At 41.3% G+C, this 21,993-nt stretch overlaps 1 protein-coding gene across 1 annotated transcript in view; it reads left to right on the top strand.

The window, feature by feature from the left end:
* Positions 1-21,993, top strand: part of LOC108701657 (synaptogyrin-3) — a 29,245-nt gene that overhangs the window by 4,641 nt on the left and 2,611 nt on the right. Inside the window, exons 2-3 of the mRNA XM_018236585.2 lie at positions 14,221-14,455; positions 19,819-19,955. Of these exons, the coding sequence (XP_018092074.1) occupies positions 14,221-14,455; positions 19,819-19,955 (372 nt within the window). The remainder of the gene's footprint in view (positions 1-14,220; positions 14,456-19,818; positions 19,956-21,993) is intronic.

Below are 21,993 nucleotides of genomic sequence, written 5' to 3'. Positions count from 1 at the left end.
TATTGTGAAGCTGTTATGGCTCACAGCTGGACTTTTTTAAAGAAGTAGTCTGCCTTTAGTATGATGTAGCAAGCGATATTCTGAGACAATTCGTTTTCATGTATTATTATTTGTGGTTTTTGCATTATTTAGCTTTTTATTCCGCACCATTCCGGTTTCCAATTTCAGCAATCTGGTTACTAGGGTCCAAACTAACCTATTCACCATGCATTGATTTGAATAAGAGACTGGGATATGCATAGGGGTTTTTCACAAATTAACTTTTAGTATTATGCAGGGCGTGATAGTCTCAGATAATTTGCAATTAATATGAAGAAGAGACTGGATATTGAGAGAGCCCTGAATAGAAAGATAAGTAATAAAAAGTAATAACAAGTAACAGTAACAATACAGTTGAAGCCTTACAAAGCATTTGTTTTTAGATGGGGTCAGTGACCCCATTTGAAAGCTGGAAAGAGTCAAAAGAAGAAGGCAAATTGTTCAAAAATGATAAAAAAAGAAAAAATGAAGAACAGTTGAAAAGTTGCTTAGAATTAGCCATTCTATAACATACTAAAAGTTAACTTGAAGGAGGCCCCCCTCCCTCCTCCCTCCGGGCCTACCTCCCCCTGGGCAAATGCCCCTAAGTTGCTACTTACCCCTCGGCGCAGGTCCTCTCTCGTGGAGTTCACAGACGCCATCTTCTCCCATGTGGTCTTCTTCCTGGATTCCCCGGTTTGCCGGCGCATATGCAGTCACAACGTTTTCCAATTTCTTTTTTCGGGAACTTCGTAATTTTCGGCACATGCGCAGTAGATTCCAACCGGCAACTGCTCCTACTGCGCATGTGCCGCCAAACGCCGGGGAATCCAGGAAGAAGACCACACGAGAGAAGGTGGCTCCGGCGAACTCCACGGGGGAGGACCTGCGCCGACCGGTAAGTAGCAACTTAGGGGTATTTGCCCGGGGGGGGAGGTAGGCTGGAGGGGAGGAGGGAGGGGGGCCTACAGAGGGGAGGGGTTTTGTGCCAAAAGGGTTTCCTTCTCCTTTAAATGTGAAGCACCCATTTAGTGCAGCTCATAGTACATTGCCTGGATTTGGTTGGTATTTTACTGGCTAGGCTGGTGAAATACAAACCAGATGACCACCATATGTTTAGGTGCCAAGGTTTCTCAGCCCCGCCCTACACTTAGGCACAGTGTTTCATATTGTAGTAAACACATATTACCTGGAAAACCCTAAACATTGTGCATATCTGATCCCCATGCCTGTAGACATTCCCAGTATATATGACGTATTACTTGCCCTTTGCTCTGTGATAAACTTATGTGTGGTCAATCTCACTAGGACCGAATAACCGCCATGAATCCAGACATTGGGTCAGTCTAAAGAATAACGTCATGCGACTCCCAGAACCGAAGAGACGAGGCTGAAGCCTCTTGACACTTTTTGCCTGGAAATAGCTCAGTCATTGTTTCTGCTGAAATGCGGCAGGTTTTATGTTGTAATAAGCTCTGCATAAAAGAGCAATGTGTTTGCTATGGCTTGTTTCCATGTAATGCTTAGGCACAAGGAAACAGACGCCCACATGCCTGGCACACAATAGAGTCATCACAAAATCTGGATGATGGTCGTAACTTTGTGTACTGACAGCTTGAAATGGATGTGCCCTTTATGCTGGCATGTCAGGGCACAATTTGTATTCTTCAAACAAACGGGAAATCCCAGCGACACTTCTGGACCTCCTCCTGTCTGAAGTGGCACCAAAGTCACCCCCTACCCACACTTATCTCTCCTGTATTTGGACCAGGGCAAGAGGGATGGATTGCTGGGAAGCTAAATTAAATTAAAATCATAAACATGAACTTACTGCACTAGAAGCCTAATCAAACAAATGATTTATGCTTTCAAAGTTGGCTACAGGGGGTCACCATCTTGTAACTTTGTTAAACATCTTTGCAAGACTAAGACTGTGCACATGCTCAGTGTGGTCTGGGCTGCTTAGGGATCATCATAAATTATCAAACAGCACAAGTCAAATAATATCTGCCAGAAGCCGATACAGCAAGACTGATTAATAATCAGAATATACAGACTGCACTGGGTCCTGTGTTGTCATGTAATCTAATGTGGATTTTATAGTTTTTGTATTGTTTAATACAAACTTTCTCCAACTCTGCAGAACCAGTGGCTGCAGCAAAATAATCCTCCAAATAGAATCCCAGTTTATCTGTTTAAATCTGGCTCCATGATCTTTGTCCCTGCAGCTGGAGTTATAAACAGTAAAGGGGATGTAAAGGCAGAAATAAAATCCAATACAAATCTCTACACAGTCGCCAACTGCTCTACAGGGAAACAAAGCTGCTTGAGTTCTGCATGGCTGGGAAGTAAGGTGCTGTTCATAAGCATGATTATTGCCCTGTAGAGCAGTTAGGGATCATCTGACAATTCCTATCCACAGCAGTAAATGAAGGGAGAATCTCAAAATACTTTTTATTTACTTTATTTTACTTTATATTGACTGGGACACAATTTGTACACTATTTATCAAATGGGCAATGTTTTGCATCTGTATTGTGCACAGTAAATGGCACATCATATTCAATAGAATTCATTGTATCATTAAGTAGTTTTGGGCATTTCCCGTATGCCGGAACCAGGGAACAATTCACAAAATGTAATTCTTCATCACACCATATTGCAACGTGTTCCCACTGTGCTTGCCAATTATCTGTCTGACGGTGCCTTGGGGTAGGTAAACACTTTACGTCCCCAAGAGAATCCGTGACATATCTATTGCCTCCGCAATGTTCTGTTTCCTTGGAGAGAACAGAGTGTAAACAGAGTATTGCTTAGATCAATTCCCCACAAAGGCAGTGGTTATGGTTTTTGTATTTTGTAATTTTAAGGCGTATGGCACGGATAGCTGCCACATATAAAGATGCCACAAAGCTCCTCCTATGGCCAGTCACATAAACCACGTCATGGGATTTTTCATACTATTCTCATACTGAAGCAAGGGAGAACAGTGTGAAAAGTGCCCAACTTAGCGTTTTCGTGCTATTCTCATTGACAGGAGAGCATCTGGTCTTTATGCCACTGCCTCCCATCCCACAAGAATCTAAATTATAAATAGACTGTTAAATTTAGCAGGGGTGTTTCTTTGCTGCTCCCAATTCATTGCTATGGATGTGATTATAGAAATGCTCCTGCTCATTAATATAAATGGGAGTATGGTGGTTCAGTTGTGTTATTTTCCTATGTTTCTGTGTATATGGGTCCACCTGACACACCCCAATCCATAAAAGAAAAAAAGGGGGCACTAAAGTGTCACTTATAGTTGAAAAACTCACCAATATGGTCAACAAGGTTCTCCAGTCCCAAAGGAGCAGATAAACCCTTGTAGTACAAGAAACACATGAGACACTCTGGAAATACACAAACAAGCAATATGATCCAACATTTATGTTTTCTTGTACACCCAAGATCCCCCCAAAATTTCTAAGGCTCCATCTCTTTAGGATCTATGATTTGGAACTGTCCATTGGGTGGGATGAAAATGCAGATCACTGATGACCATCTCTACTAGAGCGATCTGGTCACTTGACTTGATAAATGAGGCCACTGGTGTTTAGGGAGGGTATTCCAGATGTGGCATCTCTCTATGGGCAAGAGAAAAGTCTGTGAATCCCAAAATGTTCTTAGCTGGGAGTCAATTATATTACGTTTGGAGAGCCAGATCATTAAAAAAAAAAAGTCATACAAAGAGGTCTATGGGGATCCTGGGCATGCTGATGGCCACCAAAAGCTATTGAAGAACCAGATCTGGGCTTATAGTTGGACAGGCCTATCTAAGAGGGTCTCATCCAACCTTCTGTACAGCATTAACAAAGTGACTGAACCTCTGGCTGTAGCTAATGATTAAATACATTTAGAACCCCAACTACAGTTGCAAAGGAAGTATTTTAAGAGAAAAGTACCCAGCTTGTAACTCACATATCAGATAGCATTGGTCACTATAGAAAATAATTAGTCGCCCCATTGGTTGAGAAATTATAAAAACTTCTCTATATATTAAAGATTTTTAAATGGATGATTCTCCTATGTTCGTTCCACCAATTCCTTCTTGCACCCCCAGTACAGTTGGGGAGCATCACAATGCCTTCATTCTTGATTCCCCAAGTAGTTCATTCTGGGCACATGTGCAATATAGTAATTCTAGAGTGTCCCAGTGTAATGTGCATGTCTGTACCCCAAGCCCATGCAAAGACTACCTGGGAAATCAGGAAAGATGATGGCGCCACACTCTCCTGCTAAATACCTCAAGCAGTGCCAATTTTTATACGCTGGCAGAACCAATAGTTGTTGGATGGCCTAGCGGTTTAGAAGTTTCATGTTGTATTTCATGATATGAATGTCCATTGTCCATAGTTATGCCACTGTCCTGCAACCACAGAAGTTATGTTAGACAGTATCCAGCCCCACCAAGAAGCTTTTGTGGGGTTGTTATGTACCACAAGAGTTTTTCAAAAAACCACCATAATCATTGCTGGACAATAATGAGTCCTAGCCTCCCCCTAAGAGAATCAACTACTATATATATATTAATATAAGTTCTCCAATGAAGAGCCTGGTTAGTATGAGGTTGACTACGTCTGATGGTAGACCCGAACTGGGACTCAGACGAGGTCATGTAATAACTAGGGCAATGCCTGCCCAAGTCTAACTGTAGAAACCAATCAGCGTCTAGCATTAACTAGAGTTTGATATGAAAACATTGATCTTGACAATTTTGTAGACACATTTTTCTCCTGTTCTAAAAGTCCATAGCAACCAATCAACAGCATTTCCTCAAAGCGCAACATTTGAATGGGTCACCAGACCTGGGGCAAAATACACCTGTTATTAATCTTGATGGAAGCTATTTGATGGCCCCTGATGGGCTGCAAATACAACCTTAGCTCTGTCTTCTTAAACAGGGCTCATGCCAGATTGTTGCTCAATAAAATGTTGTCTTTAAATAAATATGCCAATTCCCCAATGTATTCGTAGCTGCTCCTATAACCAGGGAAATTCCAATTTGGCAGGTATGAACTGGTATAGCGCCAATAAAATCAAGAAAGAAACTAGAAGCAAATCCTGTGCCGGTTAAATATCAACCCTTTCCCTGCAGAGGAGAAATTATTTTGCAAGTGGTATTTAATGTGACTATTGGATTTCCCCTAAAATTTTCATGGTAGATCTGACTGGGCCCCCTTCTCCCAACTCCAATGCAATTAATATAGTAAATATCAAATCTAGGGATGTACCAAATCCAGGATTCAGTTCGGGATTCAGCCAGGATTCGGCCTTTTTCAGAAGGATTCGGATTGGCCGAATATGCAAATTAGGGACGGGGTGGGGAATCGCCTTCCCACCCCTAATTTGCATATGCATATTAGGATTCAAATTTTGTTCAGTATTCGGCCGAATCCTTCGCGAAGGATTCGGGGGTTCGGCCGAATCCAAAATATAGAATAGATTCGGTGCATCCCTAATCAAATCCCAGGGCACAAGGGATACCCTTTTCTTTTATAGTTCATAGTGGGTGGTTGCATGGAGAGGCTTAACAGAAGGACACCCCCAACCTACCCCATTTCCCACAATGAGTCATGTGTGACCCAAGACCATATGGCTCCATTCGCTAGAGCTAGATCAAGGAACTTTAGCCTATTCTGCTTATTAATCAGTCTTACTGTATCAGCTTCTATGGCAGAAATTATTTGACTTGTGCTGTAACTTATGACGATCCCTAAGCTTAACCTCCCAAATGAAGGCCAGACCACACTGAGCATGTGCACAGTCTTGGTCTTGCAAAGATGTTTAACAAAGTTACAGGATGGTGACCCCCTGTGGCCAACTTTGAAAGCATAAATCATGTGTTTGATTAGGCTTGTGGTGCAGTAAGTTCATGTTTATGTTTAGTATACAAAATACAGCTTTTCTAGCCTTATTCTATTTTAGACTTTACTTCCCCTTTAAACAAAAACTACATTACCCAACATGCCTTGGGAGACACAGGCTTGGCACATTAGGGCAACAGAAAACTTAGGCTGGTTTCCAAAATACAAACCAGCCAAAGGCCCAAAAAGTAGCCCAAACCTGTACTTTGGCTAGTTTGTACTTTCAAAACCTGCCTGGGCTTTAAATTAGTAGCCCAATTTGGCTGGAAAATTGCCAACCCTGCACCCAGATTTCCCCCAGGGCCACAGGGACTTTTATTGAGCAGCTATAATAATTATGACTTATGACCGTTGAACCTATAATGTAAGGCTGCTTAGAATTTTTGCCTTAACCAAAACAAAAAAATTTTTTTATGTGTGTTGTAAGTTACTGATGTAGTGCCAATCAAAAGTCCAATCAAAATCCTTTGAAGAGTGTGATGCTTCTTGTTGCTAGGCAGAGGTGAGTAAGTCCAGTCCAGGAAACTGTAAATACTGAAAATAATTGGTTTCTCTCCAACAGAAAGCGGAACAAAAGTATTTCTTGTTGATACAGACTCTTAACTATTTCATTGTCCTTGCAGTAAGGGCATTTTTTTTGCCCAATGGGATTTTCTGAGAGGCTTTTGAATCGTGAACCATTTTGCTGTATAGAAAGCCACCAGCATTTCTCATGGGGCATTAGAGGCAAAGGACAGGGCCGTATGTACTATACAGGCATGCAAGAAAAGATTATTGTGCCCCTCATCATGTGTTGGATGGATTTTCTAGGTCCCATGTGATCGTAGGGTCCGCTCTACATCATTAATCTTTATATACAGGGTCATACTGGGCTGGCAGATACTGGGAGACAAACCCTGTGGGCCCCGGCCCCCCATGAGCTCTGCCAACCCAAACTTGCTCCCCACCCTGCACCCTTACCTCCCTCATTGTTTGAGGGGGATTGTGGCCTAGAGGCAGATTGTTGTTGCAGCTGGGGGCCCGGGGGTTTGCGGGCCCCTGAGGTGGCAGCCTCTGTGGTCCCTGGACCCCCCAGACCAGGGTTGCCAGGTTGGCTGTTTTCCAGACAAATTGGGCTACTAATTTAAAGCCCAGGCGGGTTTTGAAAGTACAAACTAGCCAAGGTAAGGATTTGGGCTACTTTTTGGGCCTTTGGCTTGTTTGTACTTTGGAAAGTTTTTTCTTGCCCTAATGTGCCAAGCCTGTGTCTCCCAATGCATGTTGGGTAATGTAGTTTTTGTTTAACAATTTGCCAACTGCCAAGTTTAATGTAAGACTACAATACCCAGCATGCAATGGGACTGACTTGTGTAGATGTGCGCCAGTTACCAGATTTTGGGCTTTGTACCCCAGTCTTCCGTCCCTCTTAAGCATTCTCACGTTTTCCAGTGACTTTGCTAAATTTCAGACAATTTTGGGCCAAAAATCTGCTGGCCACCAAAATGTCTAGAAGTTGACCTGTTATACCAATATTTATTGAAATTGTATATGTATTAGGGCCTTATGGGGCCCTATACCTCCCGGGCCCCGTCTGTAGTTACAACCCTGGCAATGGGCTAATCTGTGTCATTTTGCTTCGTGGGAAAATATGTGAAACAGTGAAAATTTTAAAAAGGTGTATTTTAACATAAATTATTTTTTAGAATTGTTTTCACTGCACAAATTGTGCTATTTTGGGGCTACTGTTGAAGTGCCTCTTGGCTAGTTTTGAGCTGACTTTGGCTGGTTTTGAAAATTAGACCGCACATTACATAGGAAATTACATTCTGCCTATTAAAAAATATTTTCCTATTTTTCTGCCATTATAAAGGACTAATTTGAAAGTTGGGCTTTGTTTGCTGAATTCACCTTTATAAACAGGGCAATTTGTTCTACAATCAAATAAACCTCTCCCTTATCTAAGCAACCACTAAGCAGTTCATTATCAGGGGCTTCTCGGTGGACTGGTAATTAGCTTTCTCAGCATATCTGGGACCAGAAGTGACAGGGAATGCTAAAGTGAAACTGGCTTCGTATTCTTTAGTGCCAGAAATAACAGAATGCAACGGTCTTGCTTAATTCAAATAATAAGCAAAAAGTATGTTCAGCACAAGCCCTAGTCATTCAGCTCATGTTGAAACGGGGGTTTATACTGTCTCTTTAAACACAAGTGTCATAGGGCTCAGGTGTAAGGGCCCCTTATCATTTGACTGAAACATAATGACGTTGGATTTCTTCCTCGCAGGCCCCATTTTTATGTTTCATGCACATTCATTCCCAGCACTTATGGTACTTATGGTACTGCAGGACTTACTGAGAATTCAATTAATTGCTCCCACTTTGCCTATTAGACAGATGGCTGAAATGCCGGTTTGTAGCATCTCCTCGTATGACTCAGCAAGGCACGGCACATTCATAAAATGCATCAACCGCCTGCTAAATTTAACAAATCAACTGCACTTAGCCCCCACTCCCAGTATATACAGTCTTCTACACAATGACCGGCGGTTTTTCATTATGATGGAAAATTAATATATAGATCGTGTAGGACAGATGACTTTTTTTCAACTCCAGCCAGAATAACGTCATTCAGTACAGTTATGGGACCTGTTATCCAGAATGGGGAGTCTTCCACCATTCCTTAAATCTGCTAATGAACAATACATTTAATAAACCCAATAGGATTGTTTTGCCACCAAAATGGATTCATGCAGCTCATTATCCGAGGCTTCTCAATGGACTGGTAATTAGTTTTATAGACTCCTCCGAAGTTCTTTGGGACCATAAGTGCATCAATACAAAGTAGTTTTATTATTACAGAGAAAAAGGAAATATTTTTTTCTAAAATAGAAGTATTTGCTTAAATTGGATTTATGAGATGCTTTCTTGTAATTCTGAGCTTTCTGGGTATTGTATTCTGGATAAGAGATCTAGTACAAGGCAATTCTCCCAGACCTGTCTTTGCGGGGGAACTAAGACTTTTGCACCATTCTTTAAAAAGTAAAAAACAGGAGTTAAGCAAATTCTGCGATCAGTAATAATTGTTAATAATTTACAAAAACTTTAAAAGCACTGAAACTTTTTAATAAATGCATATTGAAAAGTTGCTTAGAATTATATTTTTTTTTATTCGGCAAATTTTTATTTTGGGTTTGGCTTGCCCTATAAAAAAAGGATCGGGGATTACACCTATTTCAGCAGACAGATAAAAGACTATAACTTTGTTTATCCGGAGGATTTCCTGCTGAGATCCAGTGTCATATCTCATATTTGTATTATTGATTTGAAACGTATTTCATTTTATTTAATCACATGAGCATTTCATTGACCGGATCCATTCAGCAGTAATCCATCAGTCTGTTCATGGCACTCATTAAAGAGACAGTATACATCTAAAAACACCATTGCTATTGTAAAGCAATCATTTGAAAGTTGGACTGTGTTCCCTGAACTCATCTCCTTCTTTATTAACAGGGAAACAGGGTTCCCTATCTACCTTTAAACAAACAAACCTCTCCCTTATCTAAGCCGCATCTTTTGAGCAGTTAATTATCAGAGGCTTTTAAATGGACTGGTAATAAGTTTTCTCGACTCCTCTGAAGTTCTTTGGGACCAGAAGTTACAGGAAATACTGATGTGAAATAACAGAAATGAAAAATGAAATTTTGCCTTCTTTTTCTGACTCTTTCCAGCTTTCAATTGTGGGTCACTGACCCCCATCTAAAAACAAATGCTCTGTAAGGCTACACATTTATTGTTAATGCTACTTTTTATTACCCATCTTTCTATTCAGGCCTCTCCTATTCATATTCCAGTCTCTTATTCAAATCAATGCATGGTTGCTAGGGTCATTTGGACCCCAGCAACCAGAAGGCAGAAATTGCAAACTGGAGAACGGCTGAATAAAAAGCTAAATAACTAAAACACCACAAATAAGGAAAAATGAAAACCAATTGCAAATTCGCTCAAAATATCATTCTCTATGTCATACTAAAAATTAATTTAAAGGTGAACAAACCCTTTAAAGGCCTCTCTGTTGAGGCCTGGTGAAGGATGAACAACCTATGCCTAATCCTATTACATGGGTTTGTGATGAAAGGCCTATCTATCTATCTATCTATCTATCTATCTATCTATCTATCTATCTATCATCTATCTATCTATCTATCTATCTATCTATCTATCTATCTATCTATCAATCTATCTATCTATCTCTCTATCTATCTATCTATCTATCTATCTATCATCTATCTATCTATCTATCATCTATCTATCTATCTATCTATCTATCTATCTATCTATCTATCTATCTATCAATCTATCTATCTATATCTCTATCTATCTATCTATCTATATCTCTATCTATCTATCTATCTATCTATCATCTATCTATCTATCTATCATCTATCTATCTATCTATCTATCTATCTATTATCTGTCTGTCTGTCTGTCTATCTATCTATCTATCTATCTATCTATCTATCTATCTATCTATCTATCTATCTATCTATCTATCTATCCCTATGGTGGAAATAAGAAAGAATTGATGGCTCACTAGTGCCTGGGCCCTATGGGGGGATCCTCTGATGCTCTGGCATGCTAGTCCAGCCCTGAAGGAATGATTGTATTTACTGAAGCAAACAAAATCTATTTCCGCTTGCTGAATATAGAGCAGGATCTCAGGATTCATTAGCAACTGACTGTAAAATATGAAGCCTAATCTGACTCCCCACCCCAGCACATAGGCCTGGACTTCAATGGAAGAGGCCTTGTTGGAGGAGGATTCAGAAAAGCCATGCGCACAATTTAGGTTGGATACAGATATTTGGGACGGAAATAACAAAATGTCACCTGATTGTTTCTCACTGTAAGAAAGCTAAATTACTGTTGTCCTATTTTCAGACTACAGTATTTGAATATGTTTTCTTGTGGCGTTGCATGCTTTATATCAGTGAGCCTGTGTGTTAAAAAAATACAAATACATAATGAAGTCCAGCTGAAAAGTTGCTTAGAATTAGCATTTGTGTAACATACTAAGGGCTCTTACAGACGAGCGTTTGAAGCTGCGCTCCCCTGCAATCCGTTTTTATGCGTTCAGCCGCAGGGGAGTGCAGGAGTAGACGCATTTCAATGGGGCTGTACTCACACAGGCGCATGTAGGCGCCGAATGCAGGCTACTCCTGCGCTCCCCTGTGGCTGAACGCATAAAAACGGAACGCAGGGGAGCGCAAATGCTCGTCTGTAAGAGCCCTTAAAGTTAACTTAAAGGTGAACCACCCTTTTAAGAAAAGTACACCCAACATTACAATTGTAAAAAAAAGGACAATGGGGTTACAGACATGATTCACCACAGTTATTGAGAATTGTAGAGGCACACACATTTACTCATTAAATATAAAAAACATTACATTAGACATAAACAATAAATGCGTTGAAATAAATTTATGCACAATAAGCACAAAACACTAAAAACCCAGTGTAATAGATAGCAACGTGTACGGTGAAATTAAGGAAGTCACAGAATTTTTTGGGGATTTTTATTAAATTCCAGATAAATGATGGCGGTCACTTGCTGACGCAGCTGCTACAGATAAATTAATTACTGCTGCATAAGGTTGAACACTGTTGATTGTAGCTGAGACAAGCACCATAGATTTTATTTTTCAGGTTCCTGGTACCCCTATGGGTAGCACGTGTTGCTAGGCAATGTGAAGTGCCAATTGGGACCCTTTCGGCCAGCCCTCAACCAGATCTGCATCAGGGGTAGTTAATTACTTCTATGAGGCTGTTATTTCTAGTTCCGACCTTATAGCCTTATCAAACGCAACAAGCTGAAGCTACATGCTTGATAATCTATACGACCCCAGCCCCCCATGAAGACTATAAAAATCAGGTGAGGCCCAAGGGTATTCCTTCCTCTCCATATCTAGGATTATACTGCATTCAAACTGCTGATTTCATTTTCTTCTGTAGAAGCAATAGAAATAGATATGATATTAATTGCTAGGGACATCTGTAATCAACTGGAAGTTTGTTTGTTGAGTTTGATAAGGCTATAAGGAACTAGGGATAGCAGCCTCGTAAGAGCAAGTAACTGCCCCGGCTGTTGCAGATCTGTATACATTTTTTGGAGGCACTCGTATTTATAAACACCAAGAAACATCAGAGCAGGTTGGCACAAACCGAACCACACAAGTTGAAAAACAGGAGCCGGTTGTAGAAATAGTAAAATAACACATTTTATTTTCCAGAATTAAAAACAAAGGCCTGACGCGTTTCGTGTCTCCAAGGACACTTAGTCATAGGCTGAACACTAGGCACAACAAACAGGGTATTTAAAGGAGGTCATTGCCTGGCGATGAAATTAAAGTCTTAGCGAAAGGTCTTACATTTTCTCCTGTTAGAAATTTTGATCTGTTCAATGCAATTACCAATATTTATCGTTTTGTACGTTAAATATTGTTGAAAAAACATTTTTATAACTATGATGGAGGAGGGGAAGATAGGCTTCAAGAAATAGATGAGAAGGTTGCATGATCTGGGAGCAATAGGGTGTGGTCAAAGCAGAATGGGGTTGTGAGCAAAAAAATCACCCAGATTTATACCTTGAGATTTGCCAGAGAGCCTTGTACTTAATGCTGGCCATAACCCATTGGTAAGTACAGGGGTCCCTACCTTGTAAATTCAAGGGGAAGATAACTTGCCACCCCCCAGCCCACCTCTTTTGAATGCAGCGCTGTCAACAGCAGGCAACTCTACATTCATGGGAAAGGTGCTAGGTGCAAAAGTGATGACTATGAAATCATTCTCACTCCAAATGGTGACTCTGTAGCGTCTGACACCATTTATTCTTAAAGGAGTAGTAAACCCTGCTGCCCTGCACTGCTCAACCAAACTTTACTCAATAGTAGCTGGACTACAAATCCCAGATTAATGTAACATATAATAAAGATTCAGGTAAGGTTGTATTCTTAAAGCAATATTGCACAATAAAACTTTTCCCCAAAGCTCCACAGCCAGCGACTGCTTTAAAAACGCAAAAAATCCTCCAATGAGAATCCCAGTTGATCTGTATCAATTTGATTTCATGTTCTTTGTTCCTGCAACTGGAGCTGGAAGCTTAAAGGAGAACTAAACCCTACGCAATGTTAAGTCCCCACTGGCCCCCCTCCATTGGTCCTCTCCCTGCCTCCCCTTGCACAGTCTTACCCCAGAGTATTGTCCCCTCTTGAAATAGTGACCGTACATGCAGAGTGAGTACAGTGGAGCTTACGGGCGCCATCTTCTTCTCTTCATGAAGTGAGCGGCGTAATGGCACATGCGCAGTTGGAGCAATCTTCTGGGGTAAGCCTGTGTAGGGGGAGGCAGGGAAGGGGGCCAGTGGGGACTTAACATTGCAAGGGGTTTAGTTCTCCTTTAAAGCAGAGTTTCCCAGCACTGAAAAAGTCTTTCCTTTATCCCCATGTTTGATTCCAGTGTCATATAATGAAGAAATAAATGACATAATTATCTCTATATGTAAGATAACAGCAAGATGCCTGACATGGTGCTGGGAATCAGCATTCTTATTGGTCACTTCTTTTGCATTTATAATGAAGCAGAATTCTCATTGGTCAATTCCTTTGCATTTATAATGAAGTTTTTGATCAGTAGAATTCTCATTGGTCAATTTTCTTGCATCTATAATTACATTTTTGGTAACTTCTATAGAAAACTAGGCAGGACGGTGTTATGGCTGGGTTTACATCCCCTTTTGCTGTATGCAGCCGCCTGTCTGTCTTGCTGTTCTGTTCCCAGTACTTACAGATTAATACCTTTCACAAGCTGGAGGCGTTTCCATGTGCTCTCAGTGGGAAGAGCTGAGCCGTTACAGTAGGTTGATGGGGTCTAGCAGAGGCAAACCAGTTGCCATGGTTATTTAGGGTAAATAGCACCTGGTGCTCAGTCTCCTGCTGTAGGATGGAGAAAGAGAAATGGGATGTAGGTACAAAGCTGCCTCTGAATTTATCAACTATCTCTTGGTATATAACATACTGTACATAGATCTATCGTGTATAGTCTGACAGAAAAAAGGCATAACAATTCCAGTCTATATACTCTATATTCTTACTGGAGACTGGCTGCTTGTTATGCAGCTCTCAACAGCCAATCATGATGAATGTGCTAGACGCCCCAAGGCCAAGTCCACCACAAACACAGTAGCTGTCCCCCCCAAACCACGTTATCTCCACACAGTGAATTAATCTTAATAGTATAGTAATATGTGTCCTTTGACTTTCAGGTGTTCTCCATTGTGGTTTTTGGTTCATTAGTGAACGAGGGAACAATTAACGTGGAAACCCCTGAGCTCTATTGCATCTATAACCAAAATGATGACGCCTGCAACTACGCCATCACTATCGGAGTCGTCGCTTTCTTCGCGTCCACCGGCTTCTTCGTTCTGGATATCTACTTCCCGCAGATCAGCAGCGTGAAGGATCGGAAGAAAGCGGTGATGATCGATATGGGATTCTCAGGTTTGTAACATTTACTATTGAGATGATAGATAGACAGACAGACAGACAGACAGACAGATAGATAGATGCAGTGTTGAACTGGCCCACAGGGATACCAGGAAAAGTCCCGGTGGGCCAAGGTGTCAGTGGGCCCTCATGCTGCTAGACATTTGACATATTTCATAGCTATTCCCAAATTCTATGAGAACAAAGAGGCTAAATAGATGGAATAATAGATTATAGTATGTAAAAGAAAGAGACTATGAGAATAGAGGTTGAGTGAGGAGGAATAGTACTGAGACTGAGAATAAAAGTACTGAGGTGGACCCTGGGTCTAAGATTAATTGGTGGGCCCCTGGTCAAAGGTTTTTGGGTGGGCCCCTGGTGTCCCAGTCCGACACTGGATGGATAGATGATAGATAGATAGATAGATAGATAGATAGATAGATAGATAGATAGATAGATAGATCGAGAGATGATAGATGATAGATAGACAGACAGACAGACAGATGATAGATAGATAGATAGATAGATAGATAGATAGATAGATAGATAGATAGATAGATAGATAGATCGATAGATGATAGATAGACAGACAGATAGATGATAGATAGATAGATAGATAGATAGATAGATAGATAGATAGACAGACAGATGATAGATAGATAGATAATAGATAGATAGATAGATAGATAGATAGATAGATAGATAGATAGATAATAGATGTGCAGATTTGACACCTTTTCTGGGGAAAAATTGCTTTTCTATATTTTTATCTTTCTACCCTATTAATAACATTGGCATCAAACATTATTTTTAAAATGATGGCTTGATATCAACCCTAATTGTGTGTGTGTGTGCAGAATGCGGTGCAAAGCTGTCAAACACGTGGCTGTGGCAATGCCATTTAACTACAACAACCTGTGTAACTGTTGTAGATGCCAAAATGCAGTATTTTCACTTCTCTGTAGTTATTTAATGTTCCCTCTGCAAATTCCCTTTGATTCATTTCCTAAACTTCCTCTTAGAACAGAAGACCACAGGGCCCCTGCAGAGATCCCCCTGCCCAACCACTGCAACCAAGCTCCGGTGAATAGCCCTGCTCCCCTCTACCAGCATTTAGGCAGAACTCAGCGGGGTTGGTGGCCTCCATGTTTAACAGCTTCAATTATCCTACATGGGCTAGAAGTGAATCCAGTCCTGGCTTTCAGTGCTCATGCTACTGGTCGGTGATCAGCACCAGAAAACCAAGGAAAGGAGAAGCGTCAGCTAAACACTGCGGCCACCAACCCCACTGCACAGCTGTGCCTAATGAGGATAAGTATTAGGGAGCAAGACTTTATTTGGGACCCTTGTTGCAGGGTTGGAGGCCACCATGTTGCATTGCTTCATTACACTACCTGGAATTGATCAGACTAGAAGTCAATCCAGTCCTGGCTTTCAGGACTTAAGCTCCTGGTCGGTGATCAAAGTACCAGGGAGGGAAGAAGAGTCAGATAAACATGGCAGCCACCAACTCCACTCCACAGCTGTGTCTAAGGAGTAGAAGTATGGGGGCCTTTCTTGGGGGCCTGATTACAGGTTTGGTGAAAGCCATGTTTAGCTGCTTCACTTACACGGCCTGCAGTTGGAAGCAGATCTGGCCCTGGCTTTCACTGAACATGTTCCTATTCAGTGAGGGGCTGCTTAAAGCTGCCATAGAGCCGTACATTTGTCAGGACCTATTGTAAGTCTTAGTCCAGACATGTCTGTAATGATATATCTATAGTAAAAAGTCAAATCAACTGGACTTTATTGTTATTTTTTTCCCGTCCAGTTGATTTGACTGATTACTATACAGTAGATATACCATGACCTGGATGAATGAGAATCTTCACCGACAGTAATGGTGTTCTTTGTTTTGCATTTTGGATTTGTTCTCCTTTAATACAATATCCTATTTCTTTACAGATACTCTCAGACAAACTGCTCCCTGTCCTGTTTCCTCCTGTAAAAATCCCCACTTGTGTTTCCAAATGGCAATAAAATCTCATAAGACTGAGTAGATGAGTCCCGCCCCTTCCTCCTTGTGTAATTACCAACGGCCAGGAACTTCCTGCTTCCTGCCTAGGAATTGTGTGCTTGCTGCTTCTTAGTTGCCATTAGTTACACATGTTTCCCTGCAGACCATTCGCTGAGGTTTTGGGTTGGGGAAACTCCAATCAGCTCTTGTGATTACAGACACTGAAGCAGCACTCACTGGCAATGGGCAACAGTCTGGCCTGGGGGGAAAGGGCCTCAGACAGGCAATATCTTTTGGGCCTATAGTTGCCACTTTTTCTGGAAAACAATACCGGCCTTCCTATATTCTTGCCGTTTTTTCCTATTAATAACATTGGCATCAAGCATCATTTTTACTGGCCAAGCAGGTAAAATACCGGCCAGGTGGCAACCCTATTTGGGCCCGATGGTATTTAAAGGGGAGGTTCACTTTTAAGTAAACTTTTTTTAGTATTTTACAGAATAGCTCATTCTAAGCAACTTTTCTATTGGCCTTCATTTTTTATAGTTGTTTTTAATTATGTGCCTTTTTCACCTGAGTGTTTCCAGCTGTCAAATGGGGGTCACTGACCCCATCTAAAAACAAATGCTCTGTAAGGCTATAAATGTATTGTTATTGCTACTTTTTATTACAAATTTTTCTATTCAGGCCTCCCCTGTTCATATTCCAGTCTCTTATTCATATTAATGCAGCGTCGGACTGGGCGGGCGGAACGCCGGGAAAAAACCCGGTTGACCCCAGCCCTCGTGGGCCCCGTCGGCCCAGACCCATCCACAGAGTGAGACCTCCTCCCCCTCTGCTCCTGACCTTGGCCAAGTTGCCCGGCTCCACCTCATGCACCCACTCCACCTCTGGCCCCGCCCACTCCACCCCACTTGCCCCACCCACAAACAAACGCACCGTAGGTATGCGCTGCCAGGGGCCAGAAGTGAGTTTGCTGGGGAGGGGGCCTATGACTGGGGAGGGGGGCCCTGATGTGGCAGCCCCGGTGGGCCCTGACTCCCCCAGTCCAACCCTATATTAATGCATGGTTGCTAGGGTAATTTGGACCCTAGCAGCCAGATTGCTGAAATTGAAAACTGGAGAGCTGCCAAATAAAAAGCTAAATAACTAAAAAAAAACACAAATAAAAAATGAAAATCAATTGCAAATATTCTCAGAATATCACTCTCTACAACATACTAAAAGTTAATTTAAAGGTGAACAACCACTTATGGTGTGCTGGTCATGTAGAGGCCTTGACTAGTTGTATGTGACCCCAAGATCTATGATAGCAGCCCTGTTAATATCTAGCAAATTAACTACATTTCCCAACAGCCCCTGCCAGTGTCTAGCAGCAAAGAAATGTTGTTGGGTTGGGGATAGAACTCCAAAACCATAGGAAGGGAACACATTATTAAATAAGTTCTGTGTTTGTTCATTGCTAGAATTATAACAAAGGGAAGAACACAATTAGAAACAAATAGTATTGTGCTTGTGCCTGAGTTTGCAGAGGATGCTGGGAGATGTAGAGGTTGCTCTTGGGAACGATATATATCAAATTGATATAGTTGTACAGCCCAGTGTTGGAGAATACACATCATACAGGTGATAGTGAGACGTATAGGATGTCAGGAAGATGCCTATGGGAAATGAATAACACAGCTTGGGGCTAAAACATAGGCTGGATCTAATAATAAACACCAGAAAGCAGCTGACTCGTTGCTTGAGATATTTTATATGTCTTTTTTTGTTTAATTGTCCCGCCGTATCTAGGTTATTTGCCTTCTATTTAGGCTCTTCTCATTTACCATTGTATGGTATTGCGTCAGGCAGGTAGGGACAGAGTAGGCAACTGCACTTAAGACACTGGGCACAGAGAATGGCTGATTAGCCGTCACATCTAATACATCCACGGAGGCTTGTGTGTGAAATGCGACGGAGCCTTGGTATGCATGTGTGTGTTTCTGTGTTCTGCATGGTTGCCTTGTGCTGTATATTTATGTCTGTTTTGTACTGTGCGTGTGGATTCCAACTGTGGGGGATAGTGATGGGCGAATTTGTCCTGTTTCGCTATGCCACGAAATTTGAATTTCCCGCGAAACGGGTGAAAAATTAGTGTAATGCGAATTTTGCCGCCGGCGGCTATCCCGTTGCTGACGACTTGATGCACATTAAAGTCAATAGGCGTCCGTTTAATTGTTGCCAGTGTCTAAATTGATCCCGACTTTGGAATTGTCGCCAGCATCAAAAAACGTTGACACTGGTGAATTTTCGCAACAATTTTGCAAATTTATTCACGGAAACACGGAAATTTGCCGAAAATTCATGCCTGGCGAATAAATTCGCCTATCCTTAATGGGGGATCTTTACTTCCCCCTATTTAAAACATAAGACTCCATTTCCTCCCCTATTCCTAATATACCGGTAGTTCTATCTACATAAAAAACCTCACCTAGGGAATTTGTTTGGTAGTTTCCTCTTACCTAATATCTAATATCCTCCCCCAATTAGCAGTTAAAGGAGTGGGTCACTTTTGAGCTAACTTATTATGTTATAGAATGGCTAATTCTAAGCAACTTTTCATTTGGCCTTCATTTTTTATAGTTTTTCATTTATTTTGCCTTATTCTTCCAGCTTTTGAAATGGGGGTCATTGACCCCATCTAAAAAACAAATGCTCAGTAAGGCTACACATATAATGTTAATGCTACTTTTTAGTACTCATCTTTCTATTCAGTTCCTTTCTTATTCATATTCCAGTCTCTTATTCGAATTAATGCAAGGTTGCCATGGTAATTTAGACCCTAGCAACCAGATGGCTGAAATTGCAAACTGGAGAGCGGCTGCATAGAAAGTTAAATAACTCAAAAACCACAAACAATAAAAGAAATGGGAAACCAAGTGCAAATTGTCTACATCATACTAAGGGCTAGTCCACACGGGGAGATAGCCACGCGTTTGCGGTCGCGGCGACAAAGCGCCGCGCCAGTCGCCGCGACCGGCGCAGGCGACAGTTTTGTATGGGCGCCTATGTAAAAACGCCTGTGCTAACCACACGAGGCGATGCGCTTTTCAACAGTCGCCTGAAAATGCCTCGCCAGGCTTTTTCAGGCGACTGTTGAAAAGCGCATCGCCTCGTGTGGTTAGCACAGGCGTTTTTACATAGGCGCCCATACAAAACTGTCGCCTGCGCCGGTCGCGGCGACTGGCGCGGCGCTTTGTCGCCGCGACCGCAAACGCGTGGCTATCTCCCCGTGTGGAATAGCCCTAAAAGTTAATTTAAGGCAAACAACCCCATTCATGGCACACAGCTTATCTCATGTCCCAAATCCCTCTGATGACATCTTGTTTGACCCTTGCAGCGGTATGGACCTTCCTGTGGTTTGTGTCATTCTGCTTCCTGTCTGACCAATGGCGGAAGACGTCTTATCCAGTGCACCAAGGAGCTGACGCCGCCAGGGCCGGAATTGTTTTCTCCTTCTTCTCTATCTTCTCCTGGGTGAGTTTAATGTGCCACATTGGGTAGCATTGTAGCTCATATCTGCTTTGGGCTGGATTTACTAAGTTCCCAAAAAATTACCTGCGTCATTTTGGTATTTTCAGGGTTTTTTTTACACTGGGCTTAAAGGATAAGTAATCCTTAAAAAGAAGTGAATGTAGAATTGATGAGGGTGCTATTCTAAGCACTTTCACAATGTACATTCATTATTTATTTTGTTTTAATTCCAGTATATTAAAGGATACATGTACTGTTAATATGAATGAATTTTGTTACAACAGCGCCACCTGCTGGTCATTTTCCCACCAGTCTGACCACCGAGTAGTCAAGGAAGTTGTCAGGAGAAAGAAAGAGGCTGCTTTGATGTTTTTCTGCTTAGGAAAGATTTGAGAAAGTTTTCTAGTTTTTTTCGCTCTCCTGACAACTTCCTTGACTACTTGGTGGTCAGACTGGTTGGAAAATGTCCAGCAGGAGGTGCTGTTGTAACAAAACTCATTTGTGTAAATAGTATACGTATTCCTTAATATCTTGGAATTACAACAAAATAAATAATGAATGTACATTGCAAAAGGGCTTAGAATAGCCGCCTCATTAATTTTACATTCACTTATATTTAAGGTTTACTTTTTCTTTAAGGTATACAATCACCAAATTTCACATCTAGTTCATGTTGTTATGACATTTCTGACACCATACAGGTACCATCCAGCAGAGATGAGGAACTATGTGCTATATCTATATTACAGACCCACCTTAAAATTCCAACTGGGTGCTAAAAACAAATCAAGTACAGCATACGAATAATGCACAAATAATGCGCAGCTATTCAGAGCCATCTCCTGGTAGAAGGCAGAATTGCAGTAGATTGTGATATTTGTTTCTTCGTAAAGAATTCCAGGCTTCTGTTCATTACTCCATCTATTCTAAAGCAACATATGCTTATGTTTCTTGAGTACATGCTGGCACCTGAGCAAAGCTAATAAGTATTTTTGCTATGGCAACAATTATATATATTTTCACTAGTTGTGTCTATTTCACTTTCTATAAATGTAATTAGCAGAATGACTGCGGGTCAGACACTCCTCCGCGCTGTTCTAGAATGTGGGAAAAATCAGCATAGTGGCAATTCTCTTATATGGCAATAATGGAATAATTAGCACCTGTGGTGTTCTAGAAAATACGTTCAATTTATTGTTGTACTTGTAGTATATCCATGGGCAGAGGAGGAGGAACCAAGGCATATGTGAATGGTTTATAAAAATTACATTATAAGGATATAAGACGTCACTGCGGAGTTGACATATAAAGGCACAAGGCTGTATCATTCATGTATTATAAGGGATAATGTACCCCCTAATGTAAATGATAAGGATATTAGAAGTCACTGAGGGGAACCTGAGTATCACTCGTATTATAAGGGATAATGTACCCCCTACTGTAAATGATAAGGATATTAGAAGTCACTGAGGAGTTCTGTGACCATATAAAGGCACAAGGCTGCAGGCTGAGTTATACAGGGAACTCTGAGGATCACTCATGTATTATAAGGGATCATGTACCCCCTACTGTAAATGATAAGTATATTAGAAGTAACTGAGGGGTTCTGTGACCATATAAAGGCACAAGGTTGCAGACTGAGTTATACAGGGAACTCATAGTATCACTCATGTATTATAAGGGATAAGGATATTAGAAGTCACTGAGGGGTTCTGTGACCATATAAAGGCACAAGGCTGCAGACTGAGTTATACAGAGAACTCTGAGTATCACTCATGTATTATAAGGGATAATGTACCCCCTACTGTAAATGATAAGGATATTAGAAGTCACTGAGGGGTTGTTCTGTGACCATATAAAGGCACAAGGCTGCAGGCTGAGTTATACAGGGAACTCTGAGTATCACTCACGTATTATAAGGGATAATGTACCCCCTACTTTAAAAGATAATCAGTCACATGAGAGAAACATCTGGATACACACTTATATTTCCTATGGATAGTCATTGGAGACTAAAGTAGAACATTTGTTTCTAAACATA

The sequence above is a fragment of the Xenopus laevis genome, chromosome 9_10L, assembly GCF_017654675.1.
Source record: "Xenopus laevis strain J_2021 chromosome 9_10L, Xenopus_laevis_v10.1, whole genome shotgun sequence".
NCBI classification, from domain to species: domain Eukaryota; kingdom Metazoa; phylum Chordata; class Amphibia; order Anura; family Pipidae; genus Xenopus; species Xenopus laevis.
This window is presented reverse-complemented; position numbering and strand designations above follow the sequence as displayed.